Source organism: Caretta caretta, chromosome 2 (genome assembly GCF_965140235.1).
Source record: "Caretta caretta isolate rCarCar2 chromosome 2, rCarCar1.hap1, whole genome shotgun sequence".
Classification (NCBI taxonomy): Eukaryota; Metazoa; Chordata; order Testudines; family Cheloniidae; genus Caretta; species Caretta caretta.
In genome coordinates, this window is record NC_134207.1 from 83,500,566 (window position 1) to 83,522,547 (window position 21,982).

The following is a 21,982-nucleotide window of genomic DNA, read 5'->3' on the forward strand; positions in this document are numbered from 1 at the left end:
CTAATGTAGTTGGTAACAGTCTCTGTAATGTCTGTTCTCCCAGTAGCTCTAGTTTAGACTTCTGAACTGCTACTAGGAACTCAGTTTTTGTATCTATAAAGCATAATTCCATGGATCATGTGGCATGCAACTCCTATTGCAGGGGTCACATTACTCTTGCTCTCCTTTCTCAGCATTTTATCCTACTAATCCCCGGCCCTGGCCCATCCTTTGTATTTTCCTGCACTGCAGATTTGTTTTTTCCCTTTGCAAAATAGCTGAAGAAAGAGCAGGCAAATAATAGCATCGTTACATGACTTCATCGGGGAAGAGAGTTAATGTTATTTCTTCCTCAGTCTCTGTCCAAGATCAGAAATCTCTTTAACTGAAGTGTGAGAGCTTTGACTTCTTGCTCCTCCTTCTCCTCCTCCTCCTCCTGATCTTTCATAAAATCTCTCTTCCTTTTTCACTGAGTTTTCTTTCAGCTTTTAAATCTTGAGTATATTCCGTTCGCCAGTCCTGACTTCCCTCACTTCTGTCTATCCCATCGTTAATTTTTTAAACTTTCCAGCTGTTTGACATCGTACAGCTGTTTGACATCGTTCTGTTGCCATCTTAAACTCAGTATTGCAAAAACCTGAATTACTCACATCTCTTTTCTCCAGTATGATCAGTAATACTTCTGTCGTCTTTTCTGCCCCCCCCACCCCCCGTGTTCAGTTATATTTAATTGTCACGTCTTCCAAATCCTCTTCTATCTCTACAGCATCTCTAAATGTTCTTATACCTATGGCAAAAACTGTTGTCTATACCATAATTAACTCTTTCACTATACCTGCTTTCTACCACCTCAGTCCCCTTCAGTCTCTCTGAAACTTTGGGGTAAGCATACATTGCTGTCCCTCTTGGTCTAACTCTGAGGGAGGTCGCGCCTCCTTGCTGTCATGCCCTTAGCACTGCAATCAGTTAGGGGGAATTAGCAGTCTTCAAAGTTTAGGTTGCTTGATCCAGGCTGAGCAATAGTGAGTCTCTGAGCCCAGACCCTCAGTCAGGGCGGGGCAGAAAACAGTTGGGGGCTCTGGTCTGCAGTCAGGGCAGAGCAACAAGGGCTATAAGCCCAGGCCCTCAGTCAGGGTGGCGCAGCAAATAGTTTGGGGGTCTCTGGCCTACAGTCAGGGCAGATCAATAAAGCAGTCTAGGGGCTCAGGCAGGGATGAGCTCCAAAGAGTCTAGTTTCCTAGGTTGGTGGACAGTAGACTACCGCAAGCCTCCTGGCCTAAGGTGAGGAGGCTGCCATCCCAGGGGTAGGGTGGTAGGGGGACCTGGGCCAACCTGACTCCACTGGGTCCCAGCCCAGGGCCGTAACAGTGGTGGAGTAGTCCGCCACTGGGTCAGCGGGGATCTGCCTGCAACACACTGACCTAGTGTCACGCCAACAGTTAACCAGACTGTAGTTTAGTTTCCCTGGGCTACTTCCTGCGTTCCCTTGGTTTAGTTCCTTTGTTATCAGGGTATCCTCCATCTCTCTTGGGTAGGTGGCCAGTTGCGGCCCCAGCAGCTTCTTCGCATCTCAGTTGGCCAACGGCACTGGGAGCTCTGGCCAGTCCTCAAGAGGCAGCCCCAGCAGCTCCTTGGCACCTTGGTCTGGTGGCAGCCCTGGGAACTCGGGCCAGTCCTCAGGCAGCAGCCCCGTTAGCTCCTCCTTGGCGTCCCGCTCCAGCAGCGGGAGAGGAGCGTCTGTCTCCCTCAGCAGCTCCAGCCCAACTGAATGTAGGGCTCACCTTTAGTACTTTTGCTTCCTGTTCTGCCCCTTAGCTTCTGTGGGGCGTACATGGCTTTCCTAGCTCTGCAGCCCACAAGCTGGGTTGTGGTCCCTCCTGGTCTAACTCTGAGGGAGGCCATCCCTCCTCGCTACATTTGGCAAATCTTGTTTTGGTCCTTGAACTTTGGGATGCCTCCCTTTTTGATGCTTTTCATTGACTTTCATGTACATTTCAAATTTCTTGTCCTTACCATCAACACTCTGGCTAGTTCTGCTCTTGCATATATCTTTATCCTCACTGCCTCCTTTTTTCTTTATACAAGTCTCTTCTGTTTACTCTTGATCCTTTTAAATTCTGTTTATAGTCTGCAAGTTCCTCCTTTGGTGTGTCAAATATCCATCTTTTCATGAAAACAAAAGGAGTACTTGTGGCACCTTAGAGACTAACAAATTTATTTGAGCATAAGCTGTAGCTCACGAAAGCCTATGCTCAAATGACTTCGTTAGTCTCTAAGGTGCCACAAGTACTCCTTTTCTTTTTGCGAATACAGACTTACACGGCTGCTACTCTGAAACCTGTCATCTTTTCATTCTAACCTTTCTTTGTGATTTCTAATTTTGCTTTCGGAAAGCCTACTAACCTTTTTCCGTACTGTTTGTTTTTAATATAACAGTTCATGGCTCTGAGGTCACTTCATCTTGTGCATGTGTGTGTATCTAAAATTTTGTAAGTGTGCATGGAGAAGAGAATAACTTCCTAAAACATTATCAACTCCTGGCAGTGTTTGCTAAGGATGTATCATTAAATGGAAGAGTCAAACCTGGACTCCTGCTGGTAGATTAAAATAATGAAAGATAAGACTTTACCCTCTCCAGCAGCTCCCTTGGTATTCTGAGATAGAACTTATCACTCTTTTATGAGAAGAATTTTCTGAATAGAGTTCATTGAAAGGAATCCTTATGACCTAGATCAGAGAGCAGGTTTGGGTACATATGAAGATGTATTGTGGCACTGGAATACTATTTAAACTACCCTCAGCTATGTGGTAATGATGTACTCTAATAAAAGCCAGCTGGCTCTGTGAACAAAATTTTAAAATTTTTGTTGATATATTTTGTATTCATATATTCAAATAAATAATTATACATTTAAGTTTAACAAGATCAGAGTTTGCCATCACATAATATGTGTGTTTAAAAAACAAAAAACAAACCAAAACCTAAACAAACTAACTGGGAAAGCAGTGGAAGCTAATATTAGCTTCAGTTTCAAGATCTCTTATCCATCTTTTAGAAACATCTAGGAAAAGTTTACTGTAGATGAAAGAATATTATTGATCTCTGTAAAGTAATTGAACTTCATTATCTAGAATCAATATAGCAATAAACAAAGTAGTAAGTGACAAGTTTTCAGGACAATTTTACTTGAATGAAAAAATTCCTGAAAATTCACACAATACTCCTAAGTCATTCAAGCTTAGAAATTGACTTTCTATCTGTCTTACTTAGTCACATCAAAATATGGCTCTTAACTTGTCTTATATTGTTTTGTTTCATTTCTCTGTAATCACTTGTTGATCTTATCTAACTTTTTACAAGTAAAAATGTGCTGTGGAAGCTTAATGCATCAAATTTGTTCACTGTGTGTCCGTCCATTCCCCATCTCCTCTCTTCCAACTCACTCCAAAAATACCCCTAGCTTTCCGTTTGTCTGTGTCAGAGAATATGCTGTTCAGCCTTCCAGAATGAGAATTATCCATTCTAAAGGGTCAATTAGTTTAGAGCAAAATAACTTCCACCTTTGTGAGAGTTTTACTTGCCAACATCCATACTGATATTTATTCAGTATATAAAATGCCTGATAAGAAAAAAGAAAATTGTAGTTGAATTGCTACCTCTGGTTAGCAGGGAAGGGTAAAGAGATGGAATAATTTGCCATGTAATCTGCCAGGTATATTGGCCTTTGTAAATTGGAAGGAAATCTGTGTCCTACAGATCATTTTAATAAATATTATGTTAGATATTAATGGAAAGTTTCTGAACGTGTTAGTAAATTAGGTCCCCTGTTGGGCAAGGACTAATATGCTGTAGCTGAGCCTTTCAGCTGAGCCTATGTTCATCTTTTATTTTTTAAGAGAGAGTGTGGTGGAGAATAGCTAACTGAAGGAGACTCAACCCTTCCCCTGCGCCCCCAGATTTGCTCTATTCCAAGTATATCCTGATTCTGAATGGCTTGTGGCATTAATCTGAAATTTAGAGGAACTGGAATCTTGGAGACATTCTGACTTAAGGGCTCACTTCTAAAGTTTGGTTAATCTCTGAATATTTTTACATGCACTTGTCAAAATATAATTTAAAATATTAGACATATAGAGCGCTTATTATGCCTACCCAGAGGAGGAAGGGAATGATTCAAAAACTGTGCTTTTAGATTCCATAAAGCAGACTTATACATCATTTCTTTGTTATCTTGATAACTTTACTGGTATTTTAAAAGCCAATAAAAAGCAGTCTGATCTTCTGTCTCCTCACTCTAACATGCTTTCTTCCTAAATAATACTCTGGGATTCTATTCTCTGTACCACTGCTTGCCCTAATTGTGCACTCAAGCAATTTTTATTTAATTGTGCAATATCTTGTATACTGTGGCCACTGGATATAGCCATTTTTGTCACTGAGTTGTATGAGAGTACCTGGTGTGGTTAAAAGAAAAGGAGTACTAGTGGCACCTTAGAGACTAAGCAATTTATTTGAGCATAAGCTTTCGTGAGCTACAGCTCACTTCATCGGATGCATTCAGTGGAAAATACAGTGAGGAGATTTATATACACACAGAACATGAAAAAATGGGTGTTATCCTACATACTGTAAGGAGAGTGATCACTTAAGATGAGATATTACCAGCAGGAGGGCGGGGGGGAGGAAGAAGACCTTTTGTAATGATGATCAAGGTGGGCCATTTCCAGATCCGATGATGTAGCTCACGAAAGCTTATGCTCAAATAAGTTGGTTAGTCTCTAAGGTGCCACTAGTACTCCTTTTTCTTTTTGCTAATACAGATTAACACGGCTGCTACTCTAAAACCTGTTTGTGGTTAGCTCTCCATTGTCAGGAAGGGTAAAATATAAATATATACTACTACTTTTGATTAGCAGATTATGGTGTAAATTATAATTTTGATAAGGGAAAAAGTGTTTGATCAGTTATGTTTTTACCTATTTCTCTAAACCTTACGTGCCGACACCAAAGTGAGAAGAGACCAGCACTTGAAAGGGAGCATTTAGTAGTATTTATCTAGGTAAACAACTTCATTGCTGGAAGTCTCCCTTAATTATATATTAGAACATTGCCTATTATGTTGGCCCATACTGTCTCATTGTTGTCTTATACTCTATCTGTCCGTAAATATCTGTTGTCTTTTGTCTTGTACTTAAATTTTAAGTTTTTTGGGACATGGACCATCTTAATATTCTGTGTCTGGCACAATCGGGGATGGAAATGTCCATTATTAAGACATGTTTGTGCTATGGTAGTACTAATAAAAATGCAGTCAGTACTCTCAGAAACAAATAAGTGCAGCAGACTCTCCAGAGAAGGCGGAGAACTATGTCCACAAATCCAGCCCTGAGCGCCTGGTAAAAGAGGTAGATCTCTCACAGAATTGTGAGAAATGTGTCTGACTTCACCTCTTTTGAACTAGCTGGGGGTGAATTCCAGAGTTCAGGGATACTTATGAAGAGCATATTGCTACTGTCTCCTTTTATTTTAAAATGAATGAGGTGCAGTTTGATAGTATCCACTAATCACAACTGCAGCGGTATCCCAGGGATAGAGAGATGATGCCTCAAATACACTAGTCCTAAGCCATATAATATTTTGTGGGTCAAATGACCACCTTATATTCTTCAATGAGCAGCCAGAACATACTATAGAGCACTAGTGACGTGTGTTCTGGGCACAAACTCCACATTCGCCAGTACCTTCAATTTCTAAATGGACGTGAAGTACTGAAAATCCCATAGTGTGTGCATCTACTAACTCTCCTAATAGCCCAATGTGCACACTCCGCTAAATGGGGAGGAGGGGGGAGGAGCCCTTTTCGAGCTCTACATGAGTCCTTGGCATAGGAAAGCAGTTGTCCAAAATTACCCTTTAGTACTTCTCTGGGAGTGGGGTACAAAGCTATTGATTTAATTCTTACTTGCTGGCTTTAACCATCTGGAAGGTCATGAGTCGAAAGCTCAATCTGTGACAAAGTATTTCTGACCTCTCTGATGTCTTAAGGGAATTGCTGACCTAAATTCAACCACAGATACTTATGTGCCTAATTCCCATTGAAATCAGTGTGAGTTAGGTGCCTAAATGCCTTTGTGACTCTGGGCCTTAGTGTGTACTCTTGAGATCTCACTCTGCAGTCCTAGAGCAGACAGTTCAGTTCAAATCTATTTGATATTTTCCACAGTACAACATGAAATGTCCTCATGATGGAGAGGGCCCATGTCATTCACTGTGTGGAGACAGCCTCGACTAACTTGGTTGTCCACTACTTTGCAGTAAATTTTGCTGAGGGAAATGTAGGGGATCCTATTTGGAGGCAACAGTCCTTTTTTTTGCCTCCCATACAACTATGAGTTAAGACTTCAAAAAATGCTTTCCTTAGGGTCAGTCTACACTGGCAATGCTAACGCGCTACTGTGGCAGCGCTTTAACGTGCCTTGTGTGGTCGCGGTGCAGCCAGTGCTCTAAAAAAACCACCTCAATGCTGGGGCACTGTTTACACTGGCGCTTTACAGCGCTGCAACTTCCTGCACTCGGGGGGGGGGTGTTTTCACACCCCTGAGCGAGAAAGTTGCAGCGTTGTTAATTGCCAGTGTAGACAAGCTCCTGGTTCGTCAGGATTGACATAAAGCCTCTCCGAGTTGTACTCAAGCTAACTTCTCTTTTGTTTCAGCTGTGGTGGGTCATCTGTAAATTGTGGATGTCTGTGGATAAAGCTTACGTAAAGGACATATAGGGCCTATTCCAGTAGTTGAGGACAAAAAAAATAATTATATAGTTCTACTATTCGTATATTGGACTGTATTTCTGTTTCTGCTCTTTGTCACAGTAGTAACAACAGTATGTTCCTTCAGCATCTTTGAAAAAAAACATTTGGGTTCCATTGGTTTCTGGGGGTGGACTGTCAAACTTTAGAGAGACATCCCAAATTCAGTTTATAGGAGGCAGTGACTAGTCAGTAACAGACTGAGTAACAGTTTCCTCATTGAAACATTAAATCATGGGTGTAGCCAGATGTTTTGAGTTCAATAAGCAACTGCCTGTGAGAGTCTCACTGTTGTTATGATAGCTCAGAATTTCATGGTTCTCACAGAAGAATCAGTATCACGTGGATGGTAGTCACTGAATCCTGTTAACCTTTTGGCCTTTGATGCTATTCAAGTAACTGACTTTAACAGCTCATGAAGGGATTTAGTAGTGCAGTGGGGTGATTTGTACACGAACTTCAGTCCAATCTTTACTCCAGCCCAAGACTCTCATATATAGTGGACTCTCTTTGATCCACTGTTTGGGTATAAAAACCACTTATAATGCAGATTTGATTCAAACAGAACAGCCACACAGATGTAAATTCCCTGGAGATTTATACTCTGTTGAATATCTGGCTAGAGCCAATGTGACAAAACTGGCTAACAAGTGTCATCCAACCAGGTTTGGAAATACATTGCAAAAAGAGATGGGGGGGAGGGGCTTAAATCTGCTCTGATCGTGGATTCTCGACATTTTACCTGCTCCTGTTGGATTAATTAGCATGAGCTGAAATCCATGAATTTTGTCTGCTGACATCACAACCTTCTGAAAGGTAATTGTAGGTGAAACCAGCAAAATAAAGACTTATTGTATGGATTGTTACTTATTCCTTATACCCAATTTTTCTTCCTGCTTTGTCTTCTCTTTCCTACAATCACTGTGCTCAAGTGCTCCAAAGCAAATGCCACATGCCTTCTGCCAGGCCACCGTAGACTTAGTACATAGCAGCATTATTTTATCATCTTGGCTTCTATAAAGTGGCCATTGACGGGATGGAGCTGCCATAACTGATTGACTGTGCCTGGTCGTCACGGTCCATCTCACCAGTACAGGTATCCTCCCAAATCAGTCTCTTCCTGCCTGTCTGCAAACCCACCACTCCCCCCCCCCCATGCATGCTCTCCATTCACTTGCTGTTATAGGTCTTCCAACTCAACAATGTTCTCACTTTTTCATTATTTCTTCTCCTTCCCATCTGCAGATTGCTGGGTTTCTCATCTTCATACAAGAGAAAACTAGACATTTTGACCTAGGGTCAATATTGTATGTTAGTTTCAGAAGTCATTAATTTTGGGGGGCTGGGTAGACACTTCACTTAAACATGCAATGGCAGTAGGCTCCAGAAAGATTTCACTCTCCTCTTCTCTACGACTGAGTAAATAGGCTGGTTTAAAGATAGTTTAAGCTTAAAGGTTAGTGTGTGTACAATTGTGCATTAGAGTAATGAGATTAAATGGAGCAATTAACACTCCAACAAATCCATCACCAGGCTGGTTTTTTTAAATATAAAGAAGCTTTGAAAAGTAAAACTTCAGATAACAGAAAAAAGGCTATGGTTGAGGGAATTATAACTTGGAAAGTTACAGTTGTAGATTTCAAGACTTACTGTGCCCTCTGTCCAAAAAAGGAAAAGCTGCAAGGACATTTAAACTTGGGAAACAGCCAGTCAGCCTAAGGAATGCAACTGTTGTATGCCGCTAATTCCCACTAAATTTTTTTCTTATTTCTTTGAATGATAGATTAAAAAATAGTAAAATAAACAAAAAAACCCAAACAAAATATCACGGTAGTGAGTCTCAGAGCCTGGGTCAACTGACTAGGGCTCACGCTGAAAGGCTAAAATTTTGGGCTCGAGCTGGAGCCCAGGCTGTGCAACCTGGTGAGGCAGGAGGTTCTTGGAGCCTGGTGTCCAGCACAAGACCAAATATCTACATTGCTATTTTCAGTCCTGTGGCATGTGCCCAAGTTGGTTGACCTGGGCTCTGAAACTCACTGACACGTGTGTTCTTTGCTGTGTAGGTGTGCCCCAATCTAGTGGAATAAACTCGATGGTGTCTTCAGAGACCATGGATTTGTGGTTTAGTAGGCTCTCAAAGTGCTCCTTCCAGTGTTGTTTAATAGCTGCATTGTACTTGAGGAGGGTGTAACGGGGTTGGGTCTTTGGAGCTTGTACCATATATAGCTTTTGTTGCTTGAAAGATGTTTCTCATGTCATCCTGGTCTATGAAATCCTGGATCTCAGAGGCCTTCTATTGCCACTACTTGTTTTTGATGTCACATAGCCTCCTTTGGACTTTGGCTTTAAGCAGGTGATAGGCCTCATGTTTTCATTTGTTAGAGGAATCTTTTTGCCAGTTACAAATGCGTTTCTTTTCTGTTGAATTAATGCTTGGAATTCCTCGTTGTCTTCGTCAAACCAGTTTTGATGCCAATGAGTGGAATATCCTATGGTTTCAGCACATGCATTGTGAATGGTGTTTTTAAGTTGATCCCAGTGCTCTTGAACGTCAGTGATGTTGTCAGGCAGGTTACTGTCAGGCAGGTTACTCAGACAGATGTTGCTGGAATGTCTCGCAACTGGCTTGGTCTTGAAGTGCTTTGACGTTGTACCACTTTCCCTTAGTCTTTGGGTGTTTGTGATGTGGTAGAGCGAGCTGCAGGTACATGACTGATCTTACTAATCGATGGTCTGTCCAACAGTGATCGGTACCGCTCATAGCTCGTGTTATATGGACATTGGTATAGTCTCAGGCTCTGACTATAACCTAGTTAAGGAAGTGCCAGTGTTTGGACCGAGGATGTTTCCAGGTGGTCTTAAATTTGTTACTGTGCCTAAAGATGGTATTTGTGATGAGCAGGTCATGCTCCACACATTTGCTGAGGGGTTTACATTTCCCACCCCTTCTTTGCCTGTTGTGCCTCTCCGGAGTTGGGAATCCCTTCCGACTCTGGCATTGAAATTTCCCAGGAGGATGAGTTCGTCTGCCTTAGGTGTGGCTGCGAGGACTGCATCAAGAGTTCTATAAAACTGCTCCTTATTGTCTTCCTCGTCTTTGAGTGTTGGGGCATGTGTGCTGATGACCATGGCATATTGGTTGTTGCTCAGCTTGAGCCGAAGAGTCACGTTGATCCCCACGGGAAGCTCCAAAAGCAGACTGGTGATCTTATTTTTGATGGCAAAGCCAGTCCCATGAATGTGTCTCTCTTCAGGTGGCTTTCCTTTCCAAAAGAAGGTGTAGCCATCTCCATCCTCTTTTAATTGGCCCTCATCGGCCCGACGAGTCTCGCTAAGAGCTGCAGTGTCATTATAATCTTGCCAGTTCTCTGCCAATTATGGCAGTTCTTCTTTCTGGGAATTCACTATGCTGAGAGTCCATAAGGGTGTGGAAATTCCAGGTGGCGAAATTCATTGTCTTATTCTCTTGTTTCGGCCACTGAGTTGAGTGATCACACTGGATATGGACATTCCACAATGCTCAGCAATGGACCATCTTGCTGATCTCCCATTTTTGAGGAAGTCCGGGATGCCATCACCCAGACAAAAAATCACAAGGCACCAGGCCCAGATGGCATCCCAGCTGAGGTTTTTAAAGATGGTGGAACAATGCTCCAGCACAGACTTTGCCAACTCCCTGACAAAATATGGACCTGTGAACAAATTCCCCCTGACTTAAGAACGCCAACATTGTTACAATATTCAAGAAAGGGGACAAATCTTTGTGCAGGAACTACAGAGGTATTGTTCTCCTCTCCATCACAGGGAAGATTCTTGCCCAGATCCTACTAAACTGTCTCTTCCCCCTTGCTGAGGAACTCCTCCCCGAATCAGTGTGGCTTCAGGCCATCCCAAGGCACAACTGACATGATCTTCATGGCACGACAGATTCAGGAGAAGTTCAGAGTGGAACACCAGGAACTGTTCATGGCATTCATTGACCTAAGCAAGGCCTTTGACTCTATCAATCGTGATGCCCTATGGAAGGTGCTGTGTAGATTTGGCCGTCCACAGAAATTCATTTCCATCATCAGACTACTCCATGATGGGATGACTGCCACCATTTAGTGCAACGGCTCAGAGGCTGAACCATTCGCACCTGTGTCAAGCAGGGCTGTGTCGTTGCTCCAACACTTTTTTCTCCATTTACCTTGCCATGATCCTGATTCTCATTCACAACCTCTTTCCTGACAGAATCGGGATTGAGTATCGTATGGATGGCCAACTCCTCAATCTTTGATGTCTCCAAACAAAATCCAAGATCATGAGAATTGGCATCACTCACCTTCAGTGTACAGGTGACTGTCATTCTTGCACACACAAAGGCAGACCTGCAAAGCACCCTAAATCTTTTTGCAAATGCCTATCACAGCCTGGGTGTGTCTCAACATCAGGAAAACCAAGGTACTCTACCAACCCTCACCTGCACAAACTACTCTTCGTACTCCAGAAATCACCATCAGCGAAGAACCCCTGGAAAATGTGGACCATTTTCCGTAACTTGGCAGCCACCTTTCCCAAACAGCCAGCATTGACACCAAAATTGAATACAGGATCCACTGTGCCAGCACATCGTTGAAAGACCACTCAAAAGAGTCTTCAATTATAGGGATCTACAAACAGGTACCAAGATCTTAGTTTACAAGGCAGTCGTCATCCCCACCCTTCTCTATGGGTGTGAGACCTGGGTAACCTACAGATGGCATGTCAAGCAGCTGGAGTGGTTCCAGCAGCGTTACTTCAGAAGGATTCTCAGGATCAGCTTGAAAGACTGACACACTACATCAGCATTCTCTCTGCAGCCAACGTCAGCAGTATAGAAGTACAAGTCATGAAATACCAACTCCACTGGGCTGGCCACTGTGTACATATGCCTGACACTCGCCTCCCGAAGCAAGTACTCTTCTCTCAGTTAAGTCAGGGAAGAAGGGCAGCTGAAGCATTTCAAAGACCTACTGAAAGTACATCTTAAAAAGGGAGGCATGAACCCAACAAACTGGGAGGACTTGGCACGGAACAGAACACAGTGGCGCCACACCATACACCAAGCCACAGCTCACTTTGAGGACAACAGATGTGCTCATGAGACAGAGAAGCAACCGAAGAGGAAAGAGAGGGCGCAACAGTCCAGCCAACAACTATGTCTCCAAGATTACACCTGTCACTTCTGTGGGAAAATCTGCAGGGCAAGAACTGGGCTCCTCAGCCACTTAAAAACTCACCAATGAACCCCCTTGGCAGACATCATCCTCGCATTGAGGGATAGCCGAAGAGAGACCCCAATCTAGTGGGAATCAGGAAAAGGATTAGACATTTTATATAATGAAAATATCCACGTTTACATTAGATCAGATTAAAACAAATAGAATTTTCATGCTCCAGGGCATAAATCAAATTCGGAGTCAAGAAGGTGTGAATGTAAAATAATGGGGGAGGGAAGAGGTTGTGGTTCTTGGTCTTTAGACAGTTTGAAGAAAATTTTTACCTGCAGGTGGAAAAATGAAGAGAGCTCTTCATTGTAGTGAATGTAACTTATACATTTTGAATGTTACTTTTTTCCAATTTGAACATTTTGCAAAATTTAAAGCAGCAATAGCAGTGATGAGTATACTTTCACATTTGAAAATCTATCTGCCTGACTCAAAACCATAAGGGAAAAGTAGTCTGTTAAATCAAGATTAATTCTTGCTTAGCAGACTTTCAAATGCTGCTAAACAACTTTGATAATTAGCTTAGTAGAAAATTCTTATATGTAAGCATGATTGTTTGCCACATCAAAAAATTGGAAAAATCATTATATCAAAATAATGCAGAAGATTCAATTGTATCTGAAAATCCCCCAAAGCCATAATATATTTTTGAAAAATATGTATTAAGTGTTTTCTGTGTGGAAAAAGATTCTGAAAACTACCCAGAACATTGTATTGATAGAATTCTGAAAAAATTATACGAGTTATTACTTTGATAAAGCCAGTAACGTATTCTTAAATTATGGAGTTTTTAAAGTATTTTGTCAACTCCAAACACATTTTTTATAAAGAAAAGGAATATGCTGTTAAGCACTATATGATAAGAGTTAAGAAGACAGTGCTTCATCATGCAGTCCTAGGTTTAGAAACATTTTTTTCTAGACTATTTAGTCCAATGACAGAAGAATCTGTAGAATGTGCAAATGGAATTACACAAAATATTAATATAATCTGGATGAATGAAAATGATACCAATCACAATGTTGTTGAGATTGTTTTGCAAAAATAGTCTTATTTGGATGGGGGGAGTAGATGCTCAAGTTAATACAGCTGAACTATATTAGAAATTGGCAGAAGGGGTAGAATAATTAGGGTAAGGTATTTCAGGTAACTAAAGAGAAACACAACTCTCATATCTTCCTGAAAGCTTAATTTTATTTTACAAAACCTGAAGAAATGTGTGATACTAAAACAAGCATTAAGAAATAAACCTAATAGCAGAAGGAAAGAATTTAGAGCAGGATGGGCAAACTTTTTGTCTGAGGGCCACATCTCGGTATGGAAATTGTATAGCAGGCCATGAACGCTCACAAAATTGGGGATAGGGGTGCAGGAGGGGGTGTGGGCTCCGGCTGGGGGTGTGGGTCTCTGGGGTTGGGCCAGGAATGAGGAGTTCAGGGTGAGGGAGGGGGCTCTAGGCTGGGGCAGGAGGTTGGGGCAGGGGATGAGTGCTCTGGCTGGGGTGGGGGGTGGGGGGCAGGCTCTGGGGTGGGGCTGGGGATGAGGGGTTTGGAGGACAGGAGGGGGATCCGGGCTGGGACTGAGTGGTTTGGAAGGTGGGAGGGGGATCCGGGCTGGGGCATGGGGTTGGAGTGCAGGGGGTGAGGGCTAGATTTACAAAAAGAACCAAACAGTGGGAGAAAAGGACTTTGACACTGGACAAACCATGATCAGATTAAATTAGGGATGGATCAGAACATAAAGGTAGCAGCTGAGGGAATTGCCTATGAGATCGTCAGGCCAATCAACATAGTGGTAGTATAGAGTCATTACAGGGACTCCAAAATTGAGGCTGTATTTAGCTTCTTCCACCACCACACATGTCGCTCTTGGGGAAGCACTTTTGGACCACTCCAAAGTTTCAAAAATGTAAATGGAATATATGATTTCCATTAGACCTGTGACAAACTGTCTTCCCTACTAGTCATGCAAAGCTAGTTTAAAGTTGAAAGGTGGGCTAGGGGCTGTGCGACTACTGGTAATGGTGCATCACTGCTTTCTTTTATGGAAGAGTACATGAGCACTGGATGTCTTTAGAAAAAGAGGTATCTACTTGTTTAATTTAGAGGGAAGTTAGATAGCAAAAATGACTAGAAAGATTAGAAAGAAAGAGGGAAACTATAATGCAGAGAGAGATGTGTACCTTTGTGCAGCCAATCCTGGTCCTGGCTGGGAATAAGGAATGACAGAGCTCATGCCCTACTTCCCATTCACTTTCTTTCAGGTATAACTACTAATATACCGTAGCAGTTCCACTCTCCCCAATCTCCATATTCGTTGTTTCAACTGATTTGCTAAAAGGCATTTTTCACTTCTGGTGCAGTGGTCTCAAACTTGTTTACTGGCGACCCCTTTCACATCGCAAGCCTCTGAGTGAGACCCCCCTTAATAAATTAAACACACTTTTTAATATATTTAACACCATTATAAATGCTGTAGGCAAGCGTGGTTTTGGGTGGAGGTTGGCAGCTCGTGACCCCTCCCATGTAATGACCTCACGACCCCCTGAGGGGGTCCCGACCCCCAGTTTGAGAACCCCTGTTCTGGTGCTCATATACTTCTTCCCTGTTCACTCTCCTGTTGGTGTAACTGTGTAATTGCCAGAGTTCGAGTATCCTCTCATCATTCCATTCATGCACAGCTTGTGGAGTTTGCAAGCTCTGCCATCTGAGCTAATAGGTTTTAAGCAAGCTTTATGAAAATAGAAAAATAGAACAAATCTACCTCATGTTTTCACATACTAGTACCTCATATATTAAATACTTAAAATCATAGGGTTAGAAGGTCATCTTGTCTAACCCTCTATCAAGATGCAGGATTTGTTGTGTCTAAACCATTCAAGATAGATGGTTATCCAGCCTCCTTTTGAAAACTTCTAGGGAAGGTGCTTCCACAACCTCCCTAGGTAGTCTCTTTCATTGTCCGACTGTTCTTACAGTTAGGAAGTTTTTCCTGAGATTTAATCTATATCTGCCATGCTGTAGTTTGAACCTATTGCCTCTTGTGCTGCCCTCTATGGCAGAGGTGGGCAAACTACGGCCCGCGGGCTTTTTTTGCAACCGCATTGCATTGTTGATTTATGTTGAGGTTATGATCCACCACAACTCCCAGATCCTTCTTCTCAGTGCTGCTGCAAAGCCGATTATACCCTAGTCTGTATTTGTGCATTTGGATTTTCTTCCCTCATGTAGCACCTTTCATTTTGTTTATAGCTCAGTTCTCCAATTTATCGAGATCTCTTTGAATTTTAGCTCTATCCTGAAAAGTGTTGTCAACTTTCCCCAGATTTGTGTCCTCTGCAGATTTGATGACTATGCTCTCTATTGCTACGTTCAGGTCATTAATAAAGATATTAAACAACACTGGACCCAGAACAGATCCCTGTGGAACCCCACTTGAGATCTCCCTCCAATCTGACATCATTCCATTCATAGTTACTCTTTCTTTGTCTCAGAGTAGCAGCCGTGTTAGTCTGTATCTGCAAAAAGAAAAGGAGGACTTGTGGCACCTTAGAGACTAACAAATTTATTTGAGCATAAGCTTTCGTGAGCTACAGCTCACTTCATCAGATGCATTCAGTAGAAAGTAGTGCGGAGATTTATATACACAGAGAACATGAAACAAATAAATTTCTTAGTCTCTAAGGTGCCACAAGTCCTCCTTTTCTTTGTTTGTCGTTTTTTAACCAATTACATATCCTCTTAATTGTAGTTCTGCTGAGCCCACATTTCTCCATCTTACTTATCAGGATGTCATGTAAGACATGTAAGGCATCCTTCAGTGCCAAAAGCCTTGCTGAAGTCCAAGTATATTATGTCCACCACATTCCCCCTATCCACCAAACCAGTTACCCTGTCAAACAAGGAAATCAAGCTGGTTTGGTGTGATTTCTTCTTAATAAATCTGTGCTGGCTGCTAGTGATTACCCTTTGATCCTCCAGGTATTCACAATTTAAATGTTTTATATTTTGGTCTAGTAGCTTCCCAGGTATCGAGGTCAGGCTGACTGGTCTATAGTTCCCTTGCTCCTCCTTTTTCCCCTTTTAAAAGATTAGTAGACTTTTAAATATTTTAATTAATCAGGAGGTAATGAGGATTTCACACAGGAGTAATTTTTTTAAAAAATGAGTTAATACCTATTTATTCTGAATACCCCAACCCTTAGCCTAGGTAGAGGGGGAAATCAGCACAAAAATCCAGCCTTAACTCATTTTTTTCTTTTCTCTGCAGTTCGCCTTTAAAACAATATTAAAATTATTTTAAAAAAGTTTGAAATCCTATATCCTCTTTTCTTTTGAATGAGCTGGGGCAGAGTAGATTCCACTCTCAGGACTTCAGCAATGGGTCGCTGGATACTGAAGGCCTGCTTCTTTTTCCCCAGCAAAGCATGTTTAAATAGGAATCTCTTGGGCTGATGACAACTTTGTTAAACACTCTTTTTTGCCTGACTTTCAAATTTATTTTTAAACTGAACTTCAGATTGTTGAATAGCTTGACATGGTTCAGTATCAATTTAGCCATCCTTCATAGTTGATCTTTGATAGAGAGGGTGCCTCCAAGTAAAACAGTGATGATCTGAGAAGTGTTTATGGACTACTATGAACCCAGTTGTGTTTTTGGATTAATTCTGTATTTGACTCTGTTCACATATACTGTGTATGACTGATCTGTATTTAAAATCCACTCTCACCTACGATAGTTGTGGACTACTTATGGATTGTGTCTCACCCTTATTTTTTAAACGAACCTCAAATATATATACATTTTGAGATTCTTATTGCACTAGACATACTGTACATCTTAATATTTAGAAAAGGAAAAAGTGAGAGGAAAATTTAGAATCCTGCAAATATTCTAATTTGGCACAGATGATCATATGCAATATTTTAGCATTGTATTTTTTAAAAGAAAGGGCTAAATTGTGGCTTTTCTGCAAGCCCTGAGCTAGAGGAAGCAAGCATATAGTTGTACTACCCCAGGAGCAGACAAAGAACCTGATTCTAAATCAGAGGCACAATCTGGTTCTTAGTGTCCCCCCCCACCACTCGTGGGAGAAGTATTTTGTGCTGGTATGACTAAAGCAGGTTACTTCACCCAGAGTGTTTGGGGGTGGAGGGCAGAGTGACATGAAGGGTCTGCACACTCCTCGTTCCTGACCACCCGTTCCCTGTACAACTGTGGTGTGTGGGGGAGAGAGGATAGTAGCAGATGAGCAGAGGTTGCTCTCCTTCACCTTCTGTTCCCCACAATGTGTGGGTAGCTAGTCCATTGGAGTAATAGTTTATCTTGTGCTCCGTTGCTTAGGCACATTAGCTAGATCACAATGTGGCCCGGGATTATCCTCTTCTTTTGTTAACACCATCCGGTTTAAATGGATTGTTTTCCTTTTTATTCAATTTTCCAGGCAAAGCCTGGAAAATGTAATTTTCATTAGTTTAGTTAACCATTTTTTTTGTAAGTTTTTCCACATTTTCATGCTGTGTACCTTCATTACCATTTCTCTTTGGGGTGTAAATTGTTTGACTTCTTGTCTTTCCTCCAAACTGTTGATCCATAAAAATAGTTAGTCTACTCTGTTATCCAGTTATTGATCATTTATCTTTTTGATCACTGCTCCAGGGCCAAAAGGAGTACTGGTCCTGAAAGCCTCTCATTCTTTACAGTAGAAGAGAATCACAGGAGAAGTATAAATATTAACTTTTTTCTTTAAGTTTTGTGAAAATATTGAGACATTCTACTTAGTTGTTTATTATTTATATTACAGTCGTGCCTAGGAGCCCCAAACAATACTGAGACTACATTGTGTTAGGTCCTGTACAAATGACTAACGTTCAGCAGCAGTTTTTAATTTTTTAAAAAAAAGTAATGAATTTAACAAGCGTGATAACATCCATGTTTTAAAGTCAGGTTATTCTGATTACCTCTTATCTTTATTCCCATTACCATCACTAAATTTAATTCTGGTGTAATTTTTAACACTCATCACTCAAACCTCTGAAGTTAAAGATTGATACTTTGTCATTCAAAAGTATGGATTCCAAGCTTCTCCATAACTTGCATTCAGATGGCGTTGATTCTAGCTCTGAAATTTTTTGAGATGGAGGACAGTAAAAATCTAGGTTGAAATTGAAAGTGCAGGGAAAGTGTTTTGTTTTTGTCTTTTTTGTTTTTTATCAGAAAGATTTGATTTTGTTTGTGCTGTGTAATGGAATGCTTTTCAAATGGTGTATGTATACCATAGCATTTCTTTTCCAGCCATGCAAGTTTGTGGGATATTGATCCGTTGGATCAGTAGTGTGGGTTTATTTTAAGGTATTGGTCAAAGACTTAATCTAGAAAGTCTCAGACCTTGCACTAGCACAAGTCACTCTCTAATTTATTTTTGTAGTTGCCACTTAAACATTATCTGACTGCAAAAGAAGGTTTTCCAACACAATTTTAACTGAATTTTCTGAGGTTTAGTCATCCAGAACACTTGATGGGCCTTTATTAGCTAGGTGCCATTTGTTCTTGGGAGGTGAAGAGTTTGTTTTATTACCAGAGATGTAGGGCATAACCATGTGAGGTGCTGTATGCTTCCTGTGAAGTTTAAGAGCACACTCAGCTCCTAATGGAAAAGCCACACGGTACTTCATAGGACCTGCAAAGTATCTTGTATGCATTTACACTTGTTCTTGAGTATCTTAAGGTTTGTCTAGAATCTAGACCAGGGGTTGGCAACCTATGGCACGCACGCGAGCTGATTTTTAATGGCATGCTGCGGCCTGCTGGGTCCCAGCCGCCAGCCCCGCTCAGCCGGCTGTCAAACCCAGGCCGGCAGCCGGGACTCCGGCAGGCAGCAGTGTGCCATTAAAAATCATGCCCACCCCGGCCCGCTCTTCTTCACCGGGGCAGAGTGAAGAAGCTTTGTCCTGCCGGCTGCTGCTGCAGGGCAGGCAAGCTCCCCCCTCCCCCGCCTCTTCCCCCAGCGTGCTGGGTTCCTGGCCCCCTTCCTCCTCTCCCTCCCTGCCACCCATCAGCTGATGGCCCTTGTGAGGGAAGGGGAGAAGTGGAGTCCCAGGGCGTGTGCTACTCTGGGAAGGAGGCGGAGAAGAGCTGGGGAAGGGGGGTGGAATCAGGGCATATCCCCTCCAGCCCCCTGCCATGAGCCTTCTGGGCAGGGGGCTGGGAGCACCCACACCCCCCAGCCCTCTGCCCTGACCCCTTCACCCCCCCCACCACCCCAGCCCTGACTCCAGCCCCCCCACACCCCATGCCCTGACTCTTGCACCCCCCACATTCCCACCCCCACCCTGAGCACCAAACGGGAGCTACTGCACCCCCCACACATTCCCACCTGCACTCCTTGCACCAATTGGGAGCTGCCCAGGTAAGCACTCCACACCCAAACCTCCTGCCCCAACCCTGAGCCTGCTCCTGGCCAGACCTTATACCCCAACCCCCAGCCTGCTCCTTTACCCCCAGTCCTGTGCTGGGTGCACTCCCACCCTCAGCGCAGTGCAGAGAGAGAGGAAGAGAATGGGCTAGAACCAGGGAAAAGGTAGGTACCCACTCTATGTGGGCAGGGCTGCGATCGCAGACCGGCAGCGGGCTGAGCGGGGCCGGCAGCAGGGACCCTGGCTGGCAGGAGCCAGCGGACGGAACCCCAGACCGGCAGCGGACTGAGCCGCTCAGCCCGCTGTCGGTCTGGGGTCCCGGCTGCCGGGCCCGCTCAGCCTGCTGTCAGTCTGGGGTTCTGGCTGCCAGCCCTTTGCCAGCCGGGGTCCCGGCCGCAGGCCCCGCTCAGTCTTCTGTCTGCCTAGATGAATGGAACCCCAGGCTGGCAGCGGGCTGAGTGGGCTGGTGGCATAAGATCAGCATTTTAATTTAATTTTAAATGAAGCTTCTTAAACATTTTGAACACCTTGTTTACTTTACATACGACAATAGTTTAGTTATATAATATATAGACTTAGAGCGAGACCTTCTAAAAAACGTTAAAATGTATTACTGGCACACGAAACCTTAAATTAAAGTGAATAAATGAAAACTCGGCACACCACTTCTGAAAGATTGCCGACCCCTGATCTAGACTCTAGATGAACAGTTAGTGAGCGGCAAGTTAGGGTGTAAATATACAGTGCACTAGTGTGCAAAGCATTGACTTTTCATGAGGACCTTGCTACTGTGCACTGAAAGTTCCCTAATGTGCTTTGATCTATTCCACTTTGAAATTGAAATAGTTTCCTATGCACTAGGGAACTTTTAGTGTGCGATAATAAGGCCCATATGGACAGTTAGTGCGTGGCACACTTGTGTGCTGTACATTTACACCCCAGCGTGTCACTCACTGTTTATCAAGACAAACCCTAATAGTTTGCAGTTTTGTAGTAGCTAGAGAACCCATGGTGGGCTGTTTCTGATCCTGTGCTTGGCTTTGTTGCAGCAAAACACTTGTACATAAAGTAACTCACATGTTTATGAGTAGTCCCATTAAGTTCCATGAGACTACACACGTGCATGAAGTGACATATGTGTTTGCTGGATGAAGTCACTGCTGTGTAAATGTGAAAAATAATCTTAATTAAAATAAAAAATAAAAAGAACCTAATGCTGGAACTCAACTTGAAGCTTGGCCTTAAATTAACATCATGCTCTTCTCTCTCTCACAATTACCCTCTAACTCTTACAGGGCCTCTACTTCTTGCTATCTGATGTACTTTTTAGTCTTTGGCAGCAGTGCGCTTTAGTCCACATCAAAATTATATTTTCTCCACTTTCTAGAATGAAACACAGTAATAAAGTACAAGAAGAATACTTGAGAAATGGCATGCTTTTTTCTTTTAAAACATATGAGTTAATTATGTTTGTCCATCCTTTTCTGTTTTTTCTTTTATGGGATTCATGGAGGCTGTTGTAGACATGCTTTCTGGTGAAAGAAGTGGAATAAAAGCTGAATCACAGTGTATTGCCTTTAAATATATTTAAATTTGCTAATTGCATAATAATCTTCATTCTGTTAATGTGGGAATTTGGCAAAGGTAATTGTTTGTCTTGTCTCTATGATTAACCTAATTAATTGTGTTTCAAAAGGATATATAATTTTGTTTGTGCTTTTCTTTGTTCAGGATGGATTAGATGCTTTGGTGTATGATTTGGATTTTCCTGCCTTAAGAAAAAACAAAAATATAGACAACTTTTTAAACAGATGTAAGTATTTAATATTTTTATTATAATATTAAATAACAAGTTATAACTAAATATAAATAGTTATTAGTAACTAGGATCTAGATTTTCAAAAGTTACAAGTGATTTTTGGTGCTTCAGTTTTTGGGGGCCAATCTTTCAAGTTGGGGCCAATGTTTCAAGTTGGGCACTCAAACTCATTAGTCACATTCGAAAATGTAGGCCTACATCTTACCTTTTTCTGTATTTTTCTTCGTCCTGAACATTCACTTTCCCCATCAAAACCTGTGCCAGGGCAATCCTTCTGGAAGAAGTTGGGAGCCGTGCTTTGCCACTTTGCAGCTAGAGGGGATACTAGCTATTTAAACAATCCCTTTGCACCCCTTTCTTCCCACACCCAGCATACTAGATTGCCGGAAGTGAGGGACTGTACTCTGGTTTGGAAACTTAGAATTTTAAGTAATGATAACATTAAGTATTTACTAAGATTTGTACAGTGCTCTGAAGTTGTACTGAGTTAAGAAAAGATCACTTCGGTGATAAAACCATTTATTCAAAATCAAATTTACAGTCATCACATTCTTAATATTTTGTATTTTTCCTAAAATAGTAAATCATAAACAGTTATCACAACACAACATTACTAAACCATCACAGAGACAATATAATTTCAGTAAGCCACAAGGAGTGTAGATTAGTAGGCTATTGATACATGATATATTTAGGAGGAGGTGATGGTAGTAG

The 21,982-nt window shown here is 42.1% G+C and overlaps 1 protein-coding gene across 2 annotated transcripts in view; it reads left to right on the forward strand.

Annotated features, from left to right (window-relative positions):
• ROCK1 (Rho associated coiled-coil containing protein kinase 1) overlaps window positions 1-21,982 on the forward strand; it is a 172,642-nt gene that overhangs the window by 39,253 nt on the left and 111,407 nt on the right. For both annotated transcript variants that reach the window (XM_048840418.2, XM_048840419.2), the window contains exon 2: window positions 21,181-21,262. In XM_048840418.2, coding sequence (XP_048696375.1) covers window positions 21,181-21,262 — 82 coding nt within the window. The remainder of the gene's footprint in view (window positions 1-21,180; window positions 21,263-21,982) is intronic.